The sequence below is a fragment of the Plectropomus leopardus genome, chromosome 12, assembly GCF_026936395.1.
Source record: "Plectropomus leopardus strain MGB_pleo_1.0 chromosome 12, ASM2693639v1, whole genome shotgun sequence".
Classification (NCBI taxonomy): Eukaryota; Metazoa; Chordata; class Actinopteri; order Perciformes; family Serranidae; genus Plectropomus; species Plectropomus leopardus.
In genome coordinates this window covers 27,519,628-27,542,130 of record NC_142187.1, presented here as the reverse complement: position 1 = coordinate 27,542,130, position 22,503 = coordinate 27,519,628, and the positions used below count along the sequence as shown (strand labels likewise).

General features: G+C 37.6%; 2 protein-coding genes and 1 non-coding gene across 3 annotated transcripts; 1 reads left to right on the top strand and 2 right to left on the bottom strand.

Moving 5' to 3' along the window:
- The first annotated feature begins 16 nt into the window (after positions 1–16).
- trnar-ucu (transfer RNA arginine (anticodon UCU)) lies at positions 17–107 on the top strand. Its single transcript is given in 2 exon segments — positions 17–53; positions 72–107. It is a non-coding gene; the product is annotated as a tRNA-Arg (tRNA).
- A 1,778-nt stretch (positions 108–1,885) lies between these two features.
- On the bottom strand, positions 1,886–8,209 carry chmp5a (charged multivesicular body protein 5a). Its single transcript, XM_042497737.2, has 8 exons — positions 8,018–8,209; positions 5,754–5,858; positions 5,624–5,670; positions 4,774–4,867; positions 4,445–4,516; positions 4,058–4,166; positions 2,865–2,980; positions 1,886–2,330 (listed from the first exon to the last, which is right to left on the bottom strand). Exons 1-8 carry the CDS (start codon positions 8,084–8,086, stop codon positions 2,280–2,282), a joined length of 663 nt encoding a protein of 220 aa, XP_042353671.1. The 5' UTR covers positions 8,087–8,209; the 3' UTR covers positions 1,886–2,279.
- Positions 8,210–10,770: 2,561 nt separating this feature from the next.
- Positions 10,771–21,134, bottom strand: oprk1 (opioid receptor, kappa 1). The gene is made up of 4 exons (XM_042497821.2): positions 20,870–21,134; positions 20,411–20,699; positions 18,080–18,432; positions 10,771–15,816 (listed from the first exon to the last, which is right to left on the bottom strand). Exons 2-4 carry the CDS (start codon positions 20,653–20,655, stop codon positions 15,278–15,280), a joined length of 1,137 nt encoding a protein of 378 aa, XP_042353755.1. The 5' UTR covers positions 20,656–20,699; positions 20,870–21,134; the 3' UTR covers positions 10,771–15,277.
- Positions 21,135–22,503: the final 1,369 nt, after the last annotated feature.

Here is a 22,503-nt window from a genome sequence, read left to right as displayed (position 1 = left end):
ACAAAGCTAAGCAAGCGGCTCTGTGGCGCAATGGATAGCGCATTGGACTTCTAGTCAACACTTGAGAAGTGATTCAAAGGTTGTGGGTTCGAGTCCCACCAGAGTCGGACTTTTAAGCGGAATCCAAAATAGCCAACGCTTCTGATTCTTCTCCTCAAAGCTGCATATATACCGATACAGAAGAGCATCTTCTGAGTCTGAACATCCAACATCAACACCTTCTGTGTCCCTCTGGTGCATGACATTTGTCAAACACTCTAAAAAGTTCACTTTTGTTTTACCTGTGGGCCGACAAATACATAAATCATTACATCATTATGAAATTCATTATTTTCTAGCGTTGATTCTTAGTCCTTGCAGTTAGGAGATATTTGAAACTGTATTTAGGTATTTATATGAATTATTACTAAGCTTTTAAATGGCAAGGGTGGAAAAGGGGGCTAAAAATATGCCTCCTTGGCTTTGTAAGATGACACTCAAAGACCGCACAGTTTTACTTTTGCTTTTGTGGGCGTATTATTTTTGAGCGTGCTGTTTTGGTTTCATTTTCTCACATTTTAATGGATTTCTTGCCAAGTTTTTTATTTTATTGAGGCAGTATGGCTTTATTAAGGGATTGCTGTTATGATGTTTTATTTTCTCTTTAGGGAAGCAGAAAGAGAAAGAAATGAGACCTTTGACTGACTGGTGGTAGAAGTTATTCTGGTCGAGGACTCCTTTGCTGAAACAGAGGAGCAGGCATCCCCTATCACATATAAACTATAAATTGGGTTTGATATTAAACTGGGCCTACAATATAAAATTATAACATTAAACATTATAAAATTAAAAATTCTAAGACCTTTGTAAACAAAAAGGGTTTTTAAGATCTTGGTTTTTAAAAAAAAAACTTTGAAGACACAAGAAAGCACAAAAAAGTAAAAATAACAAACATAAAAATGAACAACAAAAAGAGCTGAAAAATGTTTCATATATCATAATTTTTTTGTTACAATTCTAAATATAAATTTATTATAATTGTAAATATAGTCTTGACATTTTTCCCTATTTTTTTTAGATCATTATCTAATAATCCAGTTTTTGGGATATTTCTTGCCCAGTTGGTCATTGCTTTTTCTCCCATGTTTTCAAAAGTAATCACAGCAATTTGCTCAAGTGTTGAAAGGGTCAAATATCTTGTGAAAGGAACGCAACACAAGAAAGCTGATGCTGATGATGCAGGTGTTAAAGGGCTACATTTGGTATTTTCTGTTAAATGTAAACCTTTTATCTTCCTTTTTTCTGTTGAAAAACCCCAAACATCCAGATCCAATGGGCCCCTGCGGTGGACGCAGGACAGACTGAGAGCTGGACACTGGATTGATAAGTGTGGCGACCACAGAGAGAAGACGAACGAGAAATGTAAGCTCAATACAAACTGTTGCACTCTGCATCTGCACTTTTTAATTTTTTTTTAAGATGAAAGTTCTTGGAAAGTTTTTCTTTGTTCATTTTATTATCGTGTGCAGGTTTTTCTGTGCCCATCATCTATCGTTGACATATAGGTACGACCTACAGTAAGCACTTAGACTAAACAAATTTGGACATTCATTAGTAGCACAGCTTTTTTTGCTCATCAGTGTATTAAATACACAGTTTGAAGAAGCAGGCTGCAGTCTGACACTGAAGCTAAGCAATATACTAATGCTAAACGTATCTTAGCCGCCGAAAAAAGTCCCACCTAAAAAAAAGTCTTAATCAGTGTAAGTGTATGCTATATTAGTATATTTTTTTATTTTCAGCACTTCATCTTTGCATCAGACAGTTCGTTCCAACAAGTAAGCCATAAACAGCTTCAGTTCCCCATCTGTGCTAATAAATGTAATAAATATGAAATAATTCGAGGTTAAATCAAAAGACATAATTTATTTTGCATGTTTTAAATAACCTGCAGACAGGAAAAGTGGGAATAACCTCCACTTTTGGGAACTCGAAACATAATGGACTGAACAACACACAAAACTATAATACAAATAAAAATAAACGTCGTCATTCTGCGGACAGACGAGACCGACAAGTGTTACACAGAAGGACGAAAGGAAGAAAACGCTTTTAAAAAAATGTTCAGTATGTTACAAGGCCTCATGCTAGCACGGTAGTGGTAACAACAAACAACCCAACACCAGGACGGCTCCAAAATCGTAGTGTTGTCAGGGTCAAATGTTTTGCATGTATAAATGTTACTCTACATATAAAAGTGTTTTCAGTTGAAGTGCAGTTGCTTTGAATGCGTTCCTTGTTTATGAGGCAGGAATCTGTGGCAGGCCAAACTCATCCACCAAAACGCCATCCTGAAATCAAAAGAAGGATTTTAAGGAAACATTTCACAAGCAAACAGTGCTGGGTAGGAGCAGCTATGCATAAGTTTAAACGTAACCTAGTTTAAACGTAAATTCAAACGTAGGTCGCTGTTTACACCCTACGAACATTTTAAGGCATGCACCAGCTGAAATAGTTCCAAAGTAGGCACACATTATAACTTGTGTCTTGCACCTTGCCCTTAGTGGGTGTAGAGTCCTCTGTGGGATAACTCTGAGGATGAGGAGAGTGGGAATTTGACTCCAGGCATTTGACTTTGAATTTATTATACTGCAGTAAAGTTAGCTGACAAGCAGCTACATTTTAATCCAAACTATAATAATCTGTTCTGCTCTGATAGCAAAAAAATAACATACAAACAAATATGTGCATATTAGCTGAATGACAAAGTTGGAGGTGTTTTAAAAACCTAAAAGATTTGGGGCTTTAGAAAAAAATCATTTGGGGCTGGAGCCACAGAGGCCCCGGACTACAGCTCGGCTCCACGGCGCTCTGGAGTTTGTTACCTTGTTTGTTTTGCTGTCACTGGGGATTCCTTCGGGGATAGACGGAGCAGCCGACGCCTCGTCCAGGTAGGAGCTGTCATCGTCCAGCAGCAGCTCATCACCAAGTGCATCCAGCTCTGCAAGCACAGTTACACCGTCACTGTCGTACTGAGGACGCGTCAGTTTATGAAGTTATCAAGACCAAAAAACGTATTGATAAAGGGATATTTAGCTGATTTTCAACCAGCTTTGTATCATGATGATGTGGGGTTTCACATAGGATTTTCTGAAACTTTGCGGGAACGCTTCAGCACCAGCCAGAAGACCGGCGCAAAATTTTTTACAAAGTTGCATGTCAGCTGCGGCACATCTAGAGAAATGGTGGCTCGCTTTTCTGTACGTGCCACAAGCAGTTGTCAGCAGAAATTAATAGTGAAAACGGTGTTTTTCATGATAATATTGACTCTATAACACCTTTAACTACAGTTTTGTTCTCTTTTGCTGTCACAGAGATGAGGAAATACCACAAGTGCAATTTCACTTTCACCCATGCAACTGTGAACATTCTTTATTTAACTGTTGAGATTCTCGGCGTTGTAAATACTGTATATATTGTTTGTTTATGTCGTCCTCTGTGCTTATTTCCTTCATCTTCATCCTGCACGTTTTTGTACTTATTTATTAATATAGTTTATTTTGCACAGTTATCTTGCTATTTTGCTATCCCTTTGCTGCTGCAATGTTGGAAATTTCCCCACTGTGGGACTAATAAAGGATTATCTTATCTTATCTTATCTTATCTTATCTTATCTTATCTTATCTTATCTTATCTTAAATACAAAAATATATGTTTTTATAGAACTTTCCAGCTTCTGTTTCAAAATAAAAGTCCTCTCACAACATCTCTGTCTACAGAATCCCATCAGTTGTTGACACAAGGCATTTTATTGTGAAACATTTGCAGGACCGTGTTGTGGACAACGCAGGAGCTTGCACAACTTTAGAAATCAGTGGTATTTGTGCTTACAAATGTGGAAATACAGTACTCATAGCAGCAGGCAGCCTTGCAGAAGCTTCACAGTCACAACACTGCTGGTGCGAACACCACACGCTGTGAAACATGCTGCAGTTCTGCAAGGCTGCTGTCACGCACTGCTCATACAAGATATAAAGATGTCTGCCAAAGTGAAAAAAACCAAACATGTCAGGTTTACCTGCTTCAAGATCATCCTCGTCTAACTCTGGAGTGCCGTAGCTGCGGCTCAGAGCCTCTTGTACCTCGTTGGCGTCCTCCATCATGTCCTCCAGTTGGTCCTGTAAATCCTGAAAGTTCAAATATATATAATCAATAATAAAATCTGATATCTGACAGGAACAACTGGAATATAGATTTTTACTTAAGACCGACATTAAGGTGCAAATTCATCTGTTTTTATTTTGTTCTAAGTAGGAAGAATTTACCATTTGGTATACTGGATTCACAGCAAATAATCATTGAATAGCAGCTGATGATTAGGCCACATGCAAACATACAGAATGGAATCACACGTCATGTTTTATATATAACTACTGAGCGATAACAGAAGCTGCGTCAAACATACATCAATCTGGTCAAGTTTGACGTCCTTGTAAGCCTTTTTCATTTCCTTTGCACCGATCTTCATGGCATCCACCTGAGAACAGAAAATAAATCGCACAGTTAAATATTTGGTAAAAAAAATCACTTGATCCGCACAGGATAATCAGTTTTGTGTCGTTCCAGGTACACATGCTTTTCCAGTTAAAGAAACACGCCAATGAGGCTCAAGTCTGAATCTGGAGAGCAGTACTATGTTCAACTTTTTAGACTTGACTCAGTCTCGGTACTTTTCGGTAGTATAAAAACAATCTGAATGACAATCTGGTTCTTATGAAGCTGTGTGTCTCTTACTGTTGTTTTGGTGTCTTTTAATGTCTGGATTGTGTAGTTTGCCTGCTCCATGTTAAAAGACTGCTGAGCCAGCTGCTCCCTCTGACCTTCATACCTGTGCAAAAACAAGAAATACACCTGGTTTAAAACATTACATCACGCACATTATCTTTTCACACTTAGTTTTAGTTAGGAGCCTGAACAATATTGGTTTTTTGAGTGACAATATATTGGGTAATAATAATAACATATGTAGGTATTTTGATAAAGATCTTCTAAATTGAAGTAAATGTACATGAAATGTAACCAAAACAATTGGAAAATAAACCTGTTGTTGCTCTCTGATTGAAAATTCTTACACTGTCCATACGGTGTATATCTTAGCTTAGTTTTACATGCTGTATATATCTTGTGTATTCATACCAATAACTGTTTATGCTATATTTTATTCTGTAAATGATTCTGCACATTTCTCTACAATTTACTGCTTTTTGCACTTCTGGTTGGATACTAAACTGCATTTTGTTGTTCTAATGTTCTAATCTATGTAATGATGACACAGTTTCTAAATAGCCATACTATTGAAAGATTTGGCATTACTGTACAGAAATATCTCGTTACAGAGCTTATCAGCCATGTACAGTGTTTTGCAAAACTATTCGCCCACCTTGACGTTTTTCCTGATTTGCTACGTTAGAAGCTGTAAATTAAATGTATTTTTATTTGTGATTTTTTCCTAATGGACCTTAACAACATAGTCACAATTGGTGAAGTAAGATTTTAGTGTAACGGCAATCAGATTTTAGTTCTCATATCTCTGACTCTGTTAAAATGTATCAAAAGGTAAAAAAATGTGCCGAGTGGGACTCACATTCTCTTTTGCTTCAGGACTCTCAGTGCCTTCTGTTTCACAATGTTCTGCATTTAAACAGAGAAAAAAATCAATACTGCAGTTTGCTTTATTTGCATCTCGTGATCTTCATAGCTCCTGTAGTTGTTACCTTCGAGGGCCCATCTCTCATCTTCTTCATCTGATCCTTGTACTTCACAAGTTCAGCGTCTAGTCTGCCAATCTTCTTTTCTATGGACTCCGCTCTTGCATCCACCTGAGTGAGGAGGAGATTAGTTAGAGGAGTAATGAATTTCCAGCATCTTGGTAGACCCAACACGGGGTCACCCTTATGTTCAACAAACATCCCATGTTTTCAAGGGCCTGGTCGAGCCTTGTATTGAGTTTTGAGCATGTGTGTTTTGATATCACATAAAATACACTCAACCTTTATTTCTATGGTACCTTTCATAAAATCATGAAGCCCATAGTTCCTCACAGAGCTAAATTCAAACAGTACAGAAAAAAGAACGAGTAAAAACACAAACATTACAAGAATACATGGTCAAATGTTTATGATAAAAACAGAAGAACAAATAAACACAAAAGATTTTTTAAAAAAGAGCAAAAGACCAAAGATAAGACTTCAAAATGAGGAAACCAATGACGAGGCACCTTAAGTAAAAGTCAAGCTAAAAGATATGTCTTAACGGTTTCTTTTTTCTTCTCTCAGACTGACTGTTCAATAGACTTGTGCTGCAGTGGTTAAACACTGATTCCCCACTGATTTTTGTTAAAATCCTTGGGACAATATGCGCTATATTTCTGTCCATCCACGCAAAAAAAAGTATCAGTTTTACAGGACATTTCAGCTTGTTCCCAGACATTTTATTCACAACTGCCTTAAAGGAGATAATTTGCTTAACAGCCACCAGTAGAGAATCTGAGGAACCTGCTTGGCAGATAAGCTAGTGACGGACCATTCAGTGTTTTAAACATTAATAAGAGAATCCTAAAATCAATTCTAAAACTGATAGGCAGCCAATGCAATAACTTTAAAACAGGAATTATATGTACTCTCTGTCTGGTCTTTGTCAGTATTCTGGCTTCTGCATTCTGAACAAGTTACGGGCAGCAAACTGTTTTTTTGTTTTTGTTTTTTATTGCAAAAGACTGATAAATGCTATTTTCACAGCTCATAAAAATAAACTGAGATCAGTGTTTCAGATGTACTTTGAATGGTTAAAATCTATTAAGCCACTATTGAGGTATCAATGTTTAAAGTCAAGAAAACAGTGTTGCCTGCAAATTTGAGGGTTTGACAGAGTATAATATCCTTACACTATAAAGTGGGTGATTTCAACATTTTGACCCCGGGACATATATGTAGAAAATTTGATAGAGGAAAACATTGCATTGCACCAACACATGCATAAAAAAAAAACCAGAAAAATGTATGTGATGAAACGGCTTCTTGAAAACCAAAAATGTCAGCTCAGATTTTAGGCTAACTTTACTTAATTTAAAAATGACTAAACTCACAACATTCCTACATCATCTACTATTTGAATTTTATTCACACATATTGTTAAATTATGTGGTATATTCTTAACTTGTACATGTTTACCTATATTATGTGTCTTTTTTATCTTGATGTTGTTTGTCTTAACAATTGTTCACACTGTATCTTCATATAGGTTTTCAAAATGTTATATATTTTCGGATGCCTCTTAACATCAGGCAAGGGTGTACTGATGAAAATTAGCTCCCCAGTTAACCTGAGCACATTTACATTAGTTAAAATGTGGATTAATGTTGATAGCCCTTTATAAATAAATAACTTACTAATTACAAAAATAAAAATAAAACGTTTAAATACTGTATAGGAGACAAAATGCTGGTCTGCATAATTAAATATCCATAGCCATTCATAAAAAGTAAAAAAAAAAAATATAACAGATACATACATAGATAAATATAGACCCCTTTAAAAGACATACGACACTTAATATTCATTATAGGCATACACTGAGATTATGTTTGGCAGCTTTCAGTGACTAGCAGCGATAAAACAAGGTAATAAAACATAATAAATGATAAAAAAAAAAAAAGTATTGCACAACAAGGTCTACTTAATATGTAATGTGAGGATATTGAGCTGGGGAACATAGATAAGCACAGTGCTAAAATGCCCAGCCTGTATGTGCTTACAGTGTTTTACTGACGACTTTAAAAAATCGCAATTTAAACCAAAAGAAAACAAAACTAACAGAAGATATCTGTGCTGGGAGTAGTAGCAGGTGCTCAGTCACTGTAGCTTGCTAGCTAGCTTCGCTGGTTTGCCTTATCGTGGCCATGCTAGCTCAGTAACGGCCCCGTTAGGTCACATAATAAACACAAACAAACAAACAATACACCTGAGCCCGCGGTACTCACGTTACCGATACAGTCCGACAGATTCGGAGGAGGCGTTTTCGGTTTTCCGCGTCCAAATATTCTGTTCATTTTCTAAAGGTTTTATGAGCTCTTTAGCCTTTAGCTTTCCTTTAGAAAATACAAAAAGCAGCAGATGCAAAAGGAGTTCTTCACTGAAGTCACCCGGAAGCAACGGTTCAGACGCAAACGGCTCTGATTGGTTGGGGTGAGCAGCTGTGACCAATGAGGGCTTTTGTTACAGCGAGTCCCCCGCGTGGCGAGCAGAGGAATTACAGCTGTAATAAAAGCCCTTTTGTCCTCGTGGACTGCTTTTATCACCAGTCTTTGTTACACCTCAGCACTGCACATATGATTAAATAAGCCTTTTTTAAATCACATGTATTTTATTTACCTTATTCTCTACATGCAGATTATTATTAACTCTGTATAATGAATAATATCCACAGCAGGGATACTCAGCTACACTTAGGGGCCAGGGGCCAGTCGCAACAGCTCCATAGCCTACATGGTTCTAAGATTTTTGGACATTTCTAGGATTTTGTGACGTTTCTATGTTTTTAGGACATTTCTTGGATTTAGGATGTTTCTTGGATTTGACCATGGTTTTAGGATTTTGGGACATTTCTAGAATTTTAGGGTGCTTCTAGGATGTTTGGCTGTTTCTGTGAGTTTAAAACATTTCAAGAAGGACTTTAGGAAGTTTAGGATTTTAGGACATTTACAGGATTTCAGGATATGTCTAGGATTTGAGGGTGTCTCCAGGATTTTAGGAAGTTTTTGAGATTTTAGGACATTTCTTGGATTTTAGGATGTTGGGACATTTCCGAGGTTCTAAAATATTTCTAGCATTTTAGGACCATTAATTAATAATTTAATTAATAATTTATTAATAAATTAATAATTTAATTTGTTTATGTTTAAAAATCACTAATCAATTCCACCTTGTACTTCCTTGGATTTATACATGTTTAAAGGATTTGAGGACATTTAGGACTTTGGGACATTTCTAGGTTTTATGAATTTATTCATCCATTCATTATCCTAATTGCTTATCTTGTTGGTGGGCACAGGGTTCGGGTACCAAACCTAGCTGATATTGGACAAGTCACCAGACTTTCCAAGTTTAGACTCACCATTTAACCTGTCCTGGAAGTCTTTTGGACTGTTGGGACCTTTCTAGCTGTGAGGAGACAATACTAACCACTGCACCACCATGCCACCTCATTAGTTCACCTTAAAATACAAATAGGCCAACGTAGTTCCCCTGCAGGCTTGGGAGATGTTTCAGGTCTGCAACCTTTAATTCAACTGAAAAACCCTCCAATGGACCATTAGACCACTGACCTTCTGGGTACTAAAGTGTATATATTATCATCTTATTAGCATTTATAACTGCAGACATGATGGCTTATTAGAACCTATAACTGCATGTTTGCCAAATGTAAAAGCAACCAAGGTCATTTTTCACAACCTGGCAACCATAAACTTGTTCCTGTTTGTGTCGTCTAATAGCCAATAAATATTCTTCCCCCGTGTGCTTCATACAGCAAGTAATGAGTGACTTTTTTTCCCCTCTGAACAATGAATCCTATCAGAGCCTTATTAGACACAAGAGCCTATTGCTGAACCCCGCTGGCAGATGCACACAGACCTTGAGAGACAATATAGAAAACCATCAGTAATCTTAGTCACTATGGCTAACAGCTTAATCAGTTCACAAAGGGACAGACTGGTTTAGTATGGCTTGGAAATTTCAAAGAATCCCTGTGCACCATTGGGTCTGACTGCTGCTGTAAGGACTGCTGTGTCTTCCTCAAGACTTTCACAACGGCCAATTTTAGGAAAAACCTCCATCCTTAATCATATTAATATTCAGCCTCTTTAAACTCTGCGTTTTGTCTCTGCAGCTCCAGAGGGAAACATCTTTCTCTTTAGCTGCTAAATGCTCCACTTTGTTCACCAGCTGCTGTCACACCATCAGAAATACCTAATCTTAAGAGTGTTTCAGTGAGGAAAAGTGTCATTTTATTAGACATTAACACTTTGAAACCTGGATCAGCATCACTTTTCTTGTGCTGTGTTCAGACACCTTACACAGGCTATTTGAGCTTTTGAACACTGAGCACATTGATTTGATTTGTTTTGAAAACATGGAAGAAAAGGCAATGATCAAATGGGCAAGAAATGTCCTACAAATTGCAAAAAAAAAAAAAAGAGAAAGAAATACGGTAAAGTGTCAGAAAAAGTAAAGACCAGGAAACTTGCCAAAAAAAAAGAAAAATCCAGAAAACAATATCTATAATCATAAAAAGTATGTATTCTTTATTATGCTATAGAAAAATAACACATTGTTTCCCCTTTCAACAGATACTTTCTTAAGTATTACTGAAACTGTTATTTCCCTGTTTATTCTGTTGCCATTGATTTTATGTTTTCTGAAACATGATGCACTGTAGCTGCTTCTGAAGCTGGACTAAAGAGACAAAAGAGAGAGGCCATAACAGTATTCAAAGACGTGACATAATTTACGGCTCCATTGACATGTGTTGTCACCATAACAACAATCAACATTTTTTTTTTATTTGTATAAGTCAAATGATGACGGATATTATTTCTATGGATACACCTCTGTTCACACCAGAGCAATAAAATCCAAAGTGTGGAGAAGCAGCATATCTATAAGCTCCTCACACAGAGGCTGGTCATTTCGAATTCATCCACAAGGCCACTGACATAAAATGCCTCATAATTAGCACAAGTAACCGTGGACTTCTGCTCTTTAGTCAGAGCACTCACCATGGAAACACTAACTTCAGGTCTGTGTTGAAGTGAGTTAAAACATGACTGAAAATATCTTAGTCAGCAGGTAGGTGGGTTATGGCTTAATATGTTCAAGGAAAGAAATGAAACCCATTTTCTATATCCAGTATTTTCTTTAAAAGAAGCAGGTGTACATTTTACAGCTTTATTGTTGCACATGTGTGAAACATGTTCTGACATTCAAAGCTTAAAGATACAGCAAAAATACCCAACAGATACAGTTCATTTGTAACGCAGCAGCACATTATATACACAGTATAGGGTGCTCAGACCTGGTCTGAATTCATTTGTTTAATACAATCATGTCTCTCAGATACATTAAGGGACTGTTTGTTATTTATGAGAGGGGAGGGGTGCTGCCAAACCATGTCAAATTTTTTTTTAAGCACTGCATTTTTTAATTCATTCTGAGTATCCTCTGAACCCCAAAACTCACCGGTAGGCTTGGGGAAAAAAAGAAGCTAAAATTACATCATATATTGTAGCAAGATACCGTAAAAAACAGAAATGATCATTTCAATTCCTGACAGTCCTTGAACAAATTTTGTGCAACGAACACTTCTGTCAGGAGAAATAAACAAATCGTGATTAAAATAGCACTATTTTATCAAAACCACACACACAAAATAAATCTGGCATCTCAGAAATAGAGGGAGAGTTATGAGTTTTCTAGAAGAAAGTTAGAGAAACACAAGGAAAAATATTTGTAGCTCAGGGGAAGGTCATATTATAAATATATAAAGTCACACCCTCGCCGCCCCCATCCTCTGATAAACCACAAACTGTTCCTAAGAAACACATACTGTAACCAACAGTGGGACGTCCTTAGTAAACATTTAATTTTCTTGGAGATAATGCTACAATAACTTGAAGCAATGAGCCTGATATACTTTCAAAGTCGTACAGGGGAGAAAAAATCCATCACATTAATGGATATGACTAATTGCTGGTCTTTTAGAGCAAGCAAAACAGCTGAGTTCAGAGGCCAAATAAGATAAGGCACACAAAACAAGGCACAAAACACATTTCTGCTATAACTATTGTATCATCATCAGATTCAGATGGATAAATATATTAATGGTTTGCTTGAAATTAAGAAAAAAACCCCTCAAAAGCGTATGATTTGATCTGATTGACTCCTGTGAAAACTACATTAATTCAGGAAACCAAGACAGTAAATCAATCACGTTTTGTGTTTCGCTGAGGGAAAGTTTCATGAAGATAAACACATTAATGCATGAGCAGAAATTTACATTATGAAAATTAAATTGCACAAAACATTAAAAGGCATGTTGTGTTGAATACAGTATTTTATACTGACATCAGCTGTTGCCTTGGAGTCCTCTGCCCAGTAATCACACGTACAAGTACTTAAGACAGGTGGGAACATGCGACACAATGTTTGACACCTACACGATGAGATGCGGTGTTGCAGCTGGAAATGTAAGTGTGAAGTCGTGTCAGATGTAATATTAGTTTCTTAAAGCACAAAGTTCAGCTTTGAAGAATACATTGTTTTGACAATGAAGCCTTATCAAACATCAGGAGAAAACACTTTGATTCAGAAACTTACACAGGATGATCCCTGAGAGGTTATTCTACACAGATTTACTGCCAATTATATAGAATATTCACAAATTTACAACACAGCAAAGCACCAAACTACAAATCACATAAAACACAATCAGTTTAAAATGATGCCGTTTGTTCCCAAAATAATCAGGGACAATAAATTGTTGTCATTCTGTGCACAAAACACTAGTTGATCTTTTTATGCATGAGAGAACTATAATAATCTTTTTTTTTTTAACAAGAAAGTCAGGTAAACAAAACGTGATCGGGCTACATAATAAAATACTTTTGGTTTTTCTTGGACATCTTTCATCATCTTTTCATTACTGACTTCAACAATGTGAGAGAATATGAAAAAGTACATTTTCAGATTTACACATTTGATACATTATGAAACACTATATGGTGGTTTAGTATCGCACTGCACAATTAGTCTCATAGGCTTTAAATTAAAACTCAATTATAAAGTAAAATTCTGATGTTATTCTAGATTTTTTTGTAAAAAAAAGTTAAATCCCACAGAAAAACCTCTGTCTTTCTGACTTCTCTAACCTGTCTGTAGCACTCAGCCCAGAGCACATTCCCTCCCACTGGAGACATATACCTGTAAAAAAAAAAAGTCACATTTACATATAGCTTCACATTTATTTTTCTTGAAGACAGCGGGGCACAGTAGATTTTTGCAAATATTACTCTCACAGAAGTAAATTGTGTATTTGTCGGGGATTTTTTTCAGTGGTGGATTAATACATATTTGGTGGTCTAGTGAGTATTTCTGACAGCAGGACGGTGTGTGTGTGTGTGTGTGATTAATTAAAAATAAGATAAAGGGTCAATTACAGTTGTACTCATAGACTGTATAATAGATGTACCTACTGTGACGTCACCCATTGGTTTCTGGACTGCTGGTTTAAAGCCTTACGATTAGCATTTCAGCAAAATTTTAAGCCTTAATTGAATTTGACAGGTGAGTTAAGCTATGTATAAAATCACCACCTTGTACAGTTGTCATAAAAGGGGAAAATTACCTAGAGACCACTTTTTTGTTGTTGTTGTATCAGGTTGTAAACATGTTAATTCATTCAGAATCCCGTTTCAAGTGACCAGTCAATGAACTGGGTTTTTGGCACTTGTCTGTTGGCTTTACATTTTAGTCCTTTGCTGTTTTGTGCTGCTTGGTTGTTCCTAATTGTGCAAAACTTTGTTGACATTCAAATTCTGAATCAACATTTTTTTGGGTGTCCTCTCATTCTGTTTAAATCCAGTATTTCTGCACAGTTGCTGATAAAGTTTAGGCTACACTAATATTATTAGTATCATACTATTTGTAGAATTAGTATCAAGTGTTGCTGCGTAGGATTGTTTCAGACTCATATGATGCAAACATTTCCAGTAACTCCAGAGCACTGTGAAGGCGGAAGGTGAAATTCATTTTAAAAAGGTATATTTTCAAAACTCTCATGGTTTTATCAAACAAAATATTGTGCTTCACTCTATATTTGTTGATGTTTAGCCTTTCAGAAATGATATTTTCACTTTGATAAAAAGAGAGTTTAGTCTCACACAAAAGGAGGCACGCTGCAACGCGTCCTCATACAGCAATACATAAGATATCCTAAAAAACAGGATGATACTTAGATATGGTACTTAACGTAAGATTATGTAATTAACATAAAGTTACAGGGGTTAAGTTAGGCAACTCAAGTTTCTGTGGTTAGGTTTAGGAAAAGAACAACCATCTCCCGGGGAAAGTCCTGTGTTTTTGTGACAGCTTGAAACGCTTCCTTCTTTACTGCTGTCAGCACATTGGTCATATATTAGTTTACTGGGTGATCATTACATGAGATATTTACAAATTTTGGAGCATTACTTTTCAGAGCAAAATGTATGAACAGTGCATGAGAACAGCCTGCAGGCACTGTATTAGCGGAGCGGTGTAGCAGCAATCTGACAGCACCATAAATTACATTTATTCTTTAAAGAAAGCTGATTAAATATAAAGATTCATTTTATCCAATAAATCACTTTGTATACATTAGGGACTTTTTTAAAAGGGTCATGACGTCATAAAATATGATGACAGACATTCAGAGCTTCATTTAAAACCTACATAGAAGTTTTAAATGTAAAAGAAAAAAATTAAATTGAGTACAGCCCTAACGCCTATGTTCATTATAATGAAGGAAAATGCCATGTCAATACACTGTAGGTAAATATAGCTATAAGTCTTAGATTATGTTAATTTTATATCTAATAGTTAAATTTACTCAAAAGGCATCTGTATTTACGTAATAATGTGAAGTTGTTGTGACTTAAAAAATGATGTTTAATCGAATCAATCTTTCTAAGTTTTAGCAACTTTACTGTGCTATATATCTGAAGTCACAGTTGTCCTAACTTCATCCTCTGTGTCATCAAGTTCAGTAAAAAAAACTTGGTTTACTAAAGTTGCTAACTCTTAGACAAAAAAGGTAACTTCACTTGTCATTTTTAAGTTGCAACAACTTCACAAAATTAGGCAAATAACAATTAGATACAAAGTAAACATAAATTAAGAGTTATAGTTCCCTTTTCATTTTTTTCCCAAGATAATTTTTAGTAGGCAGTAAGCAGTGTAGTTTTTGTAATAAAGGATCAACCGTTGACAAGTAATACTGGTTAGGATCCATTCAGTTATGGTTTGTCTTAAATAGGATTTGTTGACAATAAGAAAAATGTAGAATATCTCCAGATGATCTTTAAGTGAGCCTGTGTTTGGATAAATAAATAACTCCCTTTCTCTCAGATGGCAGTGGTGACCTGAGTCAAACCCAGGTCATTGGAGTCCTCCCAGCCCTGATAGGGCATCGAGGACGTGTCCATGGCTAGTCATACGGGCCTTGCCTGTCTCATGTCTCCCCGTCCTTCTGTGGGACACGTGTGGTCCCGCAGGGTGCTCCTCACCCGGCTCACCCCATGAGAGTCTCCATGTCCTTGGGCACCCGGGCAGCAAAAGTCTCTGAAGCACCTCTTGAAGTTCTCATCCAAGAAGGCGTAGAGGATGGGGTTGAGGCTGCTGTTGGTGTAGCCCAGTGCAACGCAGAAGAAGTAGGCGGCCATGACGGCGGTGGTGTCAGGCTCCTTCCCAGACAGCACGTTAACCAAGATGAAGATGTGGATGGGCGTCCAGCATATCACGAAGACGGCGACCACCACCAGAACCAGACGGGTGATCCGACGCAGGTTGCGGTCCTTCTCGCGTGAGCCTGACAGCAGGCGCACGCTCTTCAGCCGCATCACCATGAGCGTGTAGCAGACAGTGATGATTATGACGGGTGCGATAAAACCAAAGATGAAGACGCAGATCTTCATCAGGGTGTCCCAGTAGCTGTAGGGTTCAGGGAACTGCAGGGCGCACTCTGTAGTCCCTGTTAGTGACAGATTGACATAGTAAGAGAAACAAATCTGATCACAGTTATATTTAATTTATGAGAAAACCAACGAGACTACGGCTACATTCAAACTGCAAGCCACCGCTTGAAGAAAATGTACATTTGTACGAATTGTACATTTCTGCAAAACATGCATACATTACATTTGTACATTTCACACGTATCATGTCAACATTTCTAAAGTAACGCAGTAGATGAGGTGTCTTTGTAGATTTTGGCGAGACATCTGCCAGGCTGCAGATCACTTTTCGAGATCAACAAACGACAAAACAGGTTGATTTTTTGCGAGTCATTCCTGAATTTCCAGCAGATGTTTGGCAACCAAATGCTGATGCATTTTTTTAAAACTCCCTGTTGCTGTGTTTCCTCCGGAGACAGTGACAGTGTAAAAAGCCATTGTTTTTTCCCTGGACATCAGCGGCATTTTCATTGATTGTTGTCTTGTTTGTGCCACAAAAAGCTGTTATTTGAGTCAAATTATGGTTTAACACGAAGGAAATCCAGGCACTCCAAAAATGTGATAAACGTGAAAAATTAGGAGGAACTACATTTAAAAACCTTTATTATAGTGGCTCAACTATTAACAAGCCAAAATGTTTTGACCACTTTCATTTTTCGTTTTTTGAAATCATTTTTTAGTAGCCTACATACTTGCATGCTTTTTTTTGTTTTTACTCATGTCTTGCTAATTTGGGAATTATTTCCTTTTTCGTAACTCATTGCCTTCTTTCTATGTTTTTAAATCTTCTTACAATTAAAGTGTTTAAAAAACAATTTATCAAATTAAATTTTAAGTATTCAGTTCAGTAAGAGTCATCCTCTTGGAACTATTAATGACTGTAACAACTTTCATGACAATCGGTCCATTATCTGTTGAAATATTTGAGCCTGAAGCAAACTGTCGAAACAGCACAGTGACTGATGGACGTTGGCATTATACTCTGGCTAAAAAATGTAATAAAACAAAAGATCCTGTTATGCATTTATGTCATCAGTACAGAGAGGTATCTACCAGAATCAGATCCATCATCTAGTCTAATAGCTGTGGGCAAAGTGCTCAGTGCTTTATCATTTTGAACATGAACTATCCATCAGACTGACGCTGAGAGAAAAAATAAATCCTTTGAGGACGACCTATTATGGCTATCATAGCTTCATTATTTCGGGTAGCTGTAACGTAAGGACTCATCAAACCTACAGAATATCCTCTTCAGGGAAACTGAAGGATGCTTCCTGCAGCCAAATTAGATAATTCAAGGCAGGTGTGTTTCATGAAGAGGGCCTTCAAGTTTGAAATTGTAGCTGATAGATATTTTGTCTCTGAAGCATGGAAACAGCCAGAGAGAAACGACACTAAAGTAACAAACAGTGGTTAAATATTTTAAAGCTCACTAATGTATGAAAAACTTGTCACGTCATGATCAGTGGTGAAACATTTCATAGTTAGAGTTTACTAATGTATGAAAAACTTGTCATGGCATGAATAGTGTTTGAACATATTAAAGTGCACTAATGTATAAAAAAAAAACTTATGACGGTACAAAAAGTGGTGAAACATTTCATAGTTAGAGTTAATACTACTACATACTAATGTATGACAAACTTAACATTTTATAGTTTACTAATGTGTGAAAAACTTGTCATGGCATGACAACTGATTTTTTTCATAGTTAGAGTTTACAAATGTGTAAAAGACTTGTCACGGTACAAAAAGTGGTTCAACATTTTTTAGTTAGAGTTCACTAATGTATGTGTAAAAACCCTAGTAAACAAAAAGCAATGGAGTCACAGCATCGTGAGTGAGGTCAAGGTATGTATGAAATGTATGAAAAATTCATCACAAGATGAACAGTGTTTGAATATATTAAAACTAACTAATGTATGAAAAACTTGTCACGTATGAACAGCGGTTAAAAGATTTATGCTGAGATTTCACTAATGTAAGAAAAACTCGTCATGTATGAACAGCGGTTTAAAGATTTATGCTGAGATTTCACTAATGTAAGAAAAACTCGTCATGTATGAACAGCGGTTTAAAGATTTATGCTGAGATTTCACTAATGTAAGAAAAACTCGTCACGTATGAACAGTGGTTAAAAATGTTATGTTTAGATTTCATTAATGTCAGAAAAACTGACTGTGGCTAAACATTTTATAGTTATAGTTCACTAATGTATGACTAAACATCCTGGTAAACAGAAATGATGGAGTCAGAGCATTGTGAGTGAGGTCAAGGTACCGTTATTGGTCTTTGTGCTGCCGAGTATCATGGCAGGGATCCCGGCGGCAGACGACAGCACCCAGATGATCACATTTATGATTTTGGCCTTGACAGGTGTGCGGAAATCCAGGGCTTTGACCGGGTGGCACACAGCTACATAGCGGTCCACGCTCATCATGGTCAAGGTGAGGATGCTGGTGAACATGTTGTAGTAATCGATGGAGATGAAGACCTTGCACGCCACCTTGCCAAACGGCCAGGAGCTGAGCAGGTAGTCGGTGCTCTGAAAGGGCATGGTGGTGGTGACCAGAGCGTCGGCCACGGCCAGGTTAAAGATGTAGATGTTGGTGGCTGTTTTCATTTTGGTGTATCTGTAATAAAAAAGGAAATATGTAGAGGTTTGACTGTCATTTGGGTCTTTTTTGTTGTTGCTTCAATCGTTTGAAAGAAGAACAAGGTTAATTAATCACTTTTTGAAATAAGGATTAGTTACCATGGTGCTCAGCTCTGTTCCTCAGTACATCAATTAAAGCAGCCAAAATACTGTACACACAAGTATGACACAAAGGGAGGAAATTTACTCCTATTCTTAACAACTCTTGCCTAATTCAAGGATCTTATTAAATTAAATATGTCAAAGCTGATCACATATCCAACTTAAGGAACAGTGTGTAAAATTTAGGGGAATTTGGTGGCATCGACTGACGAGGATCGAGGATTGAAATCAGCTTAAACTTCTCCCCGTTAGAATTCCTTCAGTGTTCATTATTCAGGAGGTTTATACCGGGAATCGAATTATCTACAGAGAACTCTTCCTCTCCATAACAAATAGACCAGGAGATTAAAACTGGTAAAAAATACTGAAAAAAGCAGTTTCACTGTACAAATAAATGTTTCTCCAACACTGTTTGGCATGTCGGAGACGAATGCTAGTGAAAAAAGCACACTGGCACGCTCAAACCTGTGCAAAAACCATGTTTACTATGCAAGCTTTCAGTCAGAGACCTTCTTGAGGGCATAATGACGGTCACTAGCCTAGCATTTGCTAATGTGTGCTCACATTTTTTTCTTAATAATCAATGTGTGCTCACTATCTTTCCGAACTGAATACAGCAGTTTCACATTACAAATCAGGGATACACCAGGGATACTCAATTTGCTTTGCTTAGGGTCCACTAGGAGTATTACTAGGATTTTAGTAAATAGGGGCTTAGCTAGGACCTCTGCTGGGATCCTCCACTTGCATTTTTTTTTGATAAACAAGCTCTTTTTGATGGTGTTTTTGTGCTGGGAGCAGAATTATTCGCAGATGTCTCTTCCTCTCCATAACAAATGGACCAGGTTATATAAACTGGTAAAAACACTGAAAAAAGCAGTTCACATGACAACTCAGTGTTTCTCTTCCTACCTTTTGACACTGATATCTTAAGATTCAAATGTTCAGGAGGTTTTTACCAGAGGCCAAATTATCTGCAGGGGTCTTTCTCCCTCCAAAACAAACGCACCAGGTGATATAAACTGCTAGAAACACTGATTAAATATGGAAGCATCACAAAATCTGTGTTTTTCCTGATGCTCTTGTCTGCTAACTACAGTAGACAGTGAAAAAACACAAAAACGCAAATGGCCCCATCTAGAGCGAGTCTTTGGTTTGTCCATTCTGGGCTACTGTAGAAACATAACATGGTGATCTGTGTAGAGGAGGACCCGCTCCCTGTATAAAAGGCTCATTCTAGGAAAACACACACACACACACACACACACACACACACACACACATACACACACATCTTATTTACAGGTGATTATACACTAAATAAAACATATTTAAAATGTTATATTCCATTTCTGCCAATAAATCCACCTAAATCTTACATACTGGACCTTTAAAATGAAAATACCTCAATGGGACATTAAACATGAGCACACATGAAACTAACAAAGGAGCTTGGAGAGAAAATATTGGAATAACAATCACTGCACACCTTGTAAACAGTCATTTGTAAAGAAAAACCAACAAATAAAAAAAAAATACCTGCACATCCAGAGGGACAACATGTAAGGGTACAAACAACAAAACTCACAAGAAATATAGGCTACATGTAAACAAATCTGATAACAGCTTTCCTTTTTCTACTTGATCAAACATTGTGAACAGTTATGACCCTTCTGAATACACATGATATAAAAACTCAAAACACACGTGTGTGCTTTCACTTACATTGTTCCAAAAATGAATACGCACTTCGCTTTGTGAGTCAAACGCTCGCAGACACGCGCACTATTTCGCATGAAGTGAGATGACTGGCATTGGTTTTGAGCTGACAAAAGCCAGAGTTGATAACTCACCTTATGATGACATACATCACCAAACAATTGCCCGCCAAGCCCACCACAAACACCACGGAGTACACCGCGACTATGATGGGGATGATGGGCGACATTGGCTCGGGCTCAGTCTCCCAGGTGCCGTTGGGTGTGTAGTTGAAGGGGTCCGATAAACCGGGTTGCCAGGTGAAGTTTGGGTAGCAGTCCTCCGGCTGGCCCGAGGGACACCTGTCCCCTTTGTAGATGTGCACCACGTTGCTCTCCATGGCGCTGAACGCTGTCTGCACCGGCCGGGCTGCTCCTGCTGCTACTGGGCGTAAAATCCAACAGATATCGGTCAAATACAGCTGAATTTTCGATGATTGCTACAAAAAAAGCACGAGGCAAATTTCTCTATTGGCACAAAATGTGGCTCCAGTGGAGAGTCGCGCAGCAGCCCGCGCTCAAGGACATCATTACACAAGTGAAAAGGCACCCTACCTGTTTTTCTGCCTCCAGAAAAGTTCGTGCAAATACACGGATGGAGAGTTTCTTATAGGACAGTCAGCCTGAGATTAACATCCAGACGCCGGAAATATGGCAAAAAACAACAAAAGGTTTCTGGGTAGTTGAGTGGGTGAGAGAAAAATGCACTGCCTGTGCCACCGCTGCGTCCCCGAAGGTGCGCACTGGCAGCCCGCACTGCTCATTCAGTGACATCAGAGGCTGAGCCAACAGATATGACAGCCGGCAGATAGGATCCAACCACATCCATCACTGTCAGCTGAATATTTAACACATACAGTTAAAACTGCATTTATTTTTGCTTTTTCTGCATTATTTCTGGTAAAATAACGACGCCTTACACTCCAAAGCTGTGGAAAACATCTGCTTGCCTATTCAACCATATTCATTTTTTAAAAATAATTTTTGTATTTTTAATATTTTGATTATTCGCAAATTATAAAAAGCAAGTGTACAATATCATGTGCAAAATCTTTTCTGAAAATGTTTAAATCCCCATCAACGCTGCCATAAGATGTTCCCTAGCAACTCCTGTGAGAGCAACAGCTGCAATGCAAACACCATGAGTCCTGTCAGATGTTGAAGAGGCATGAAGTCAGAAGGACACTCCACTGCAACCTTCAGATGATGTGCCGGCTCCACCGAAACACAGGCAAAAAATAAACTGGGCAGAAATGAGCATGGAGAAGCATTTTGTGGACTTTCATATAAAAACTGCTCATAGTCTCACCAGCATGTTTTTTAATTACTTTTTCCAAGAAAATAGCCATTTTCATAATCTTTTTTTTTTTTTTTTTTAATCAGTTTAGTAATTTCTTATTGCCTTAAGGGGCTGTTTGTTATTTATGAGAGGGGATGGGTGGTGCAAGATGGGGGGAGGCATGTAAAATATTTTTTTAAGCACTGGAGAGGAAAGTAATTGTAATCAAAATGCAATTGACAATACACCTATATATTTTATTTATGTTCTGAGAAAGGGCCAGGTAAAAAAAAAGAAGCTTTTTCCCCCTCTCTGCTCCTTTTCAGTCATGGAATGAGTATAAGGCCTGATTTCCACTGCACAAAAAAACCCACTAACACCCCTGACATCTGACTTTTAAACGCAATGGGAAAGTGTAAAATCGGCATTCACACCCGGGTTAAATGACTGTAATAGTCACGGATGTTTATCGCGTCGGGCTCTGATGGGCATTGATGAAAACATAACACTCGGGTGAATGCGCCACTTTTAGCACCTTTGCCAGCGATCTGCAATGACGCCCCACGACTATTTACTGTCTATCTTCACCTCAGCAGCGCTACAACTTTGATCCAAATTCATCTGCACCGAGTTTAAAGAGGGACTGAAGAAACAGAAATATATAAGAGATGTGACCATCTCAAAGCTTTCATAGAGCGCCACTGATGTTGCTTTCTACTGTTTGCCGGCCTGTCCATGACATCAACACACACACACACACACACACACACACACACACACAGAGGCATACTTGTCTGTTGCAGAGCCGTGTAAACAGCTCACGTCTACTTGCAATGGGAGAGCAGTCTTTCGCCTAGTTTTAGTCGATTTACAAGTTTACACAGTTTGTTTAAAAACTTGTGCTGACGCA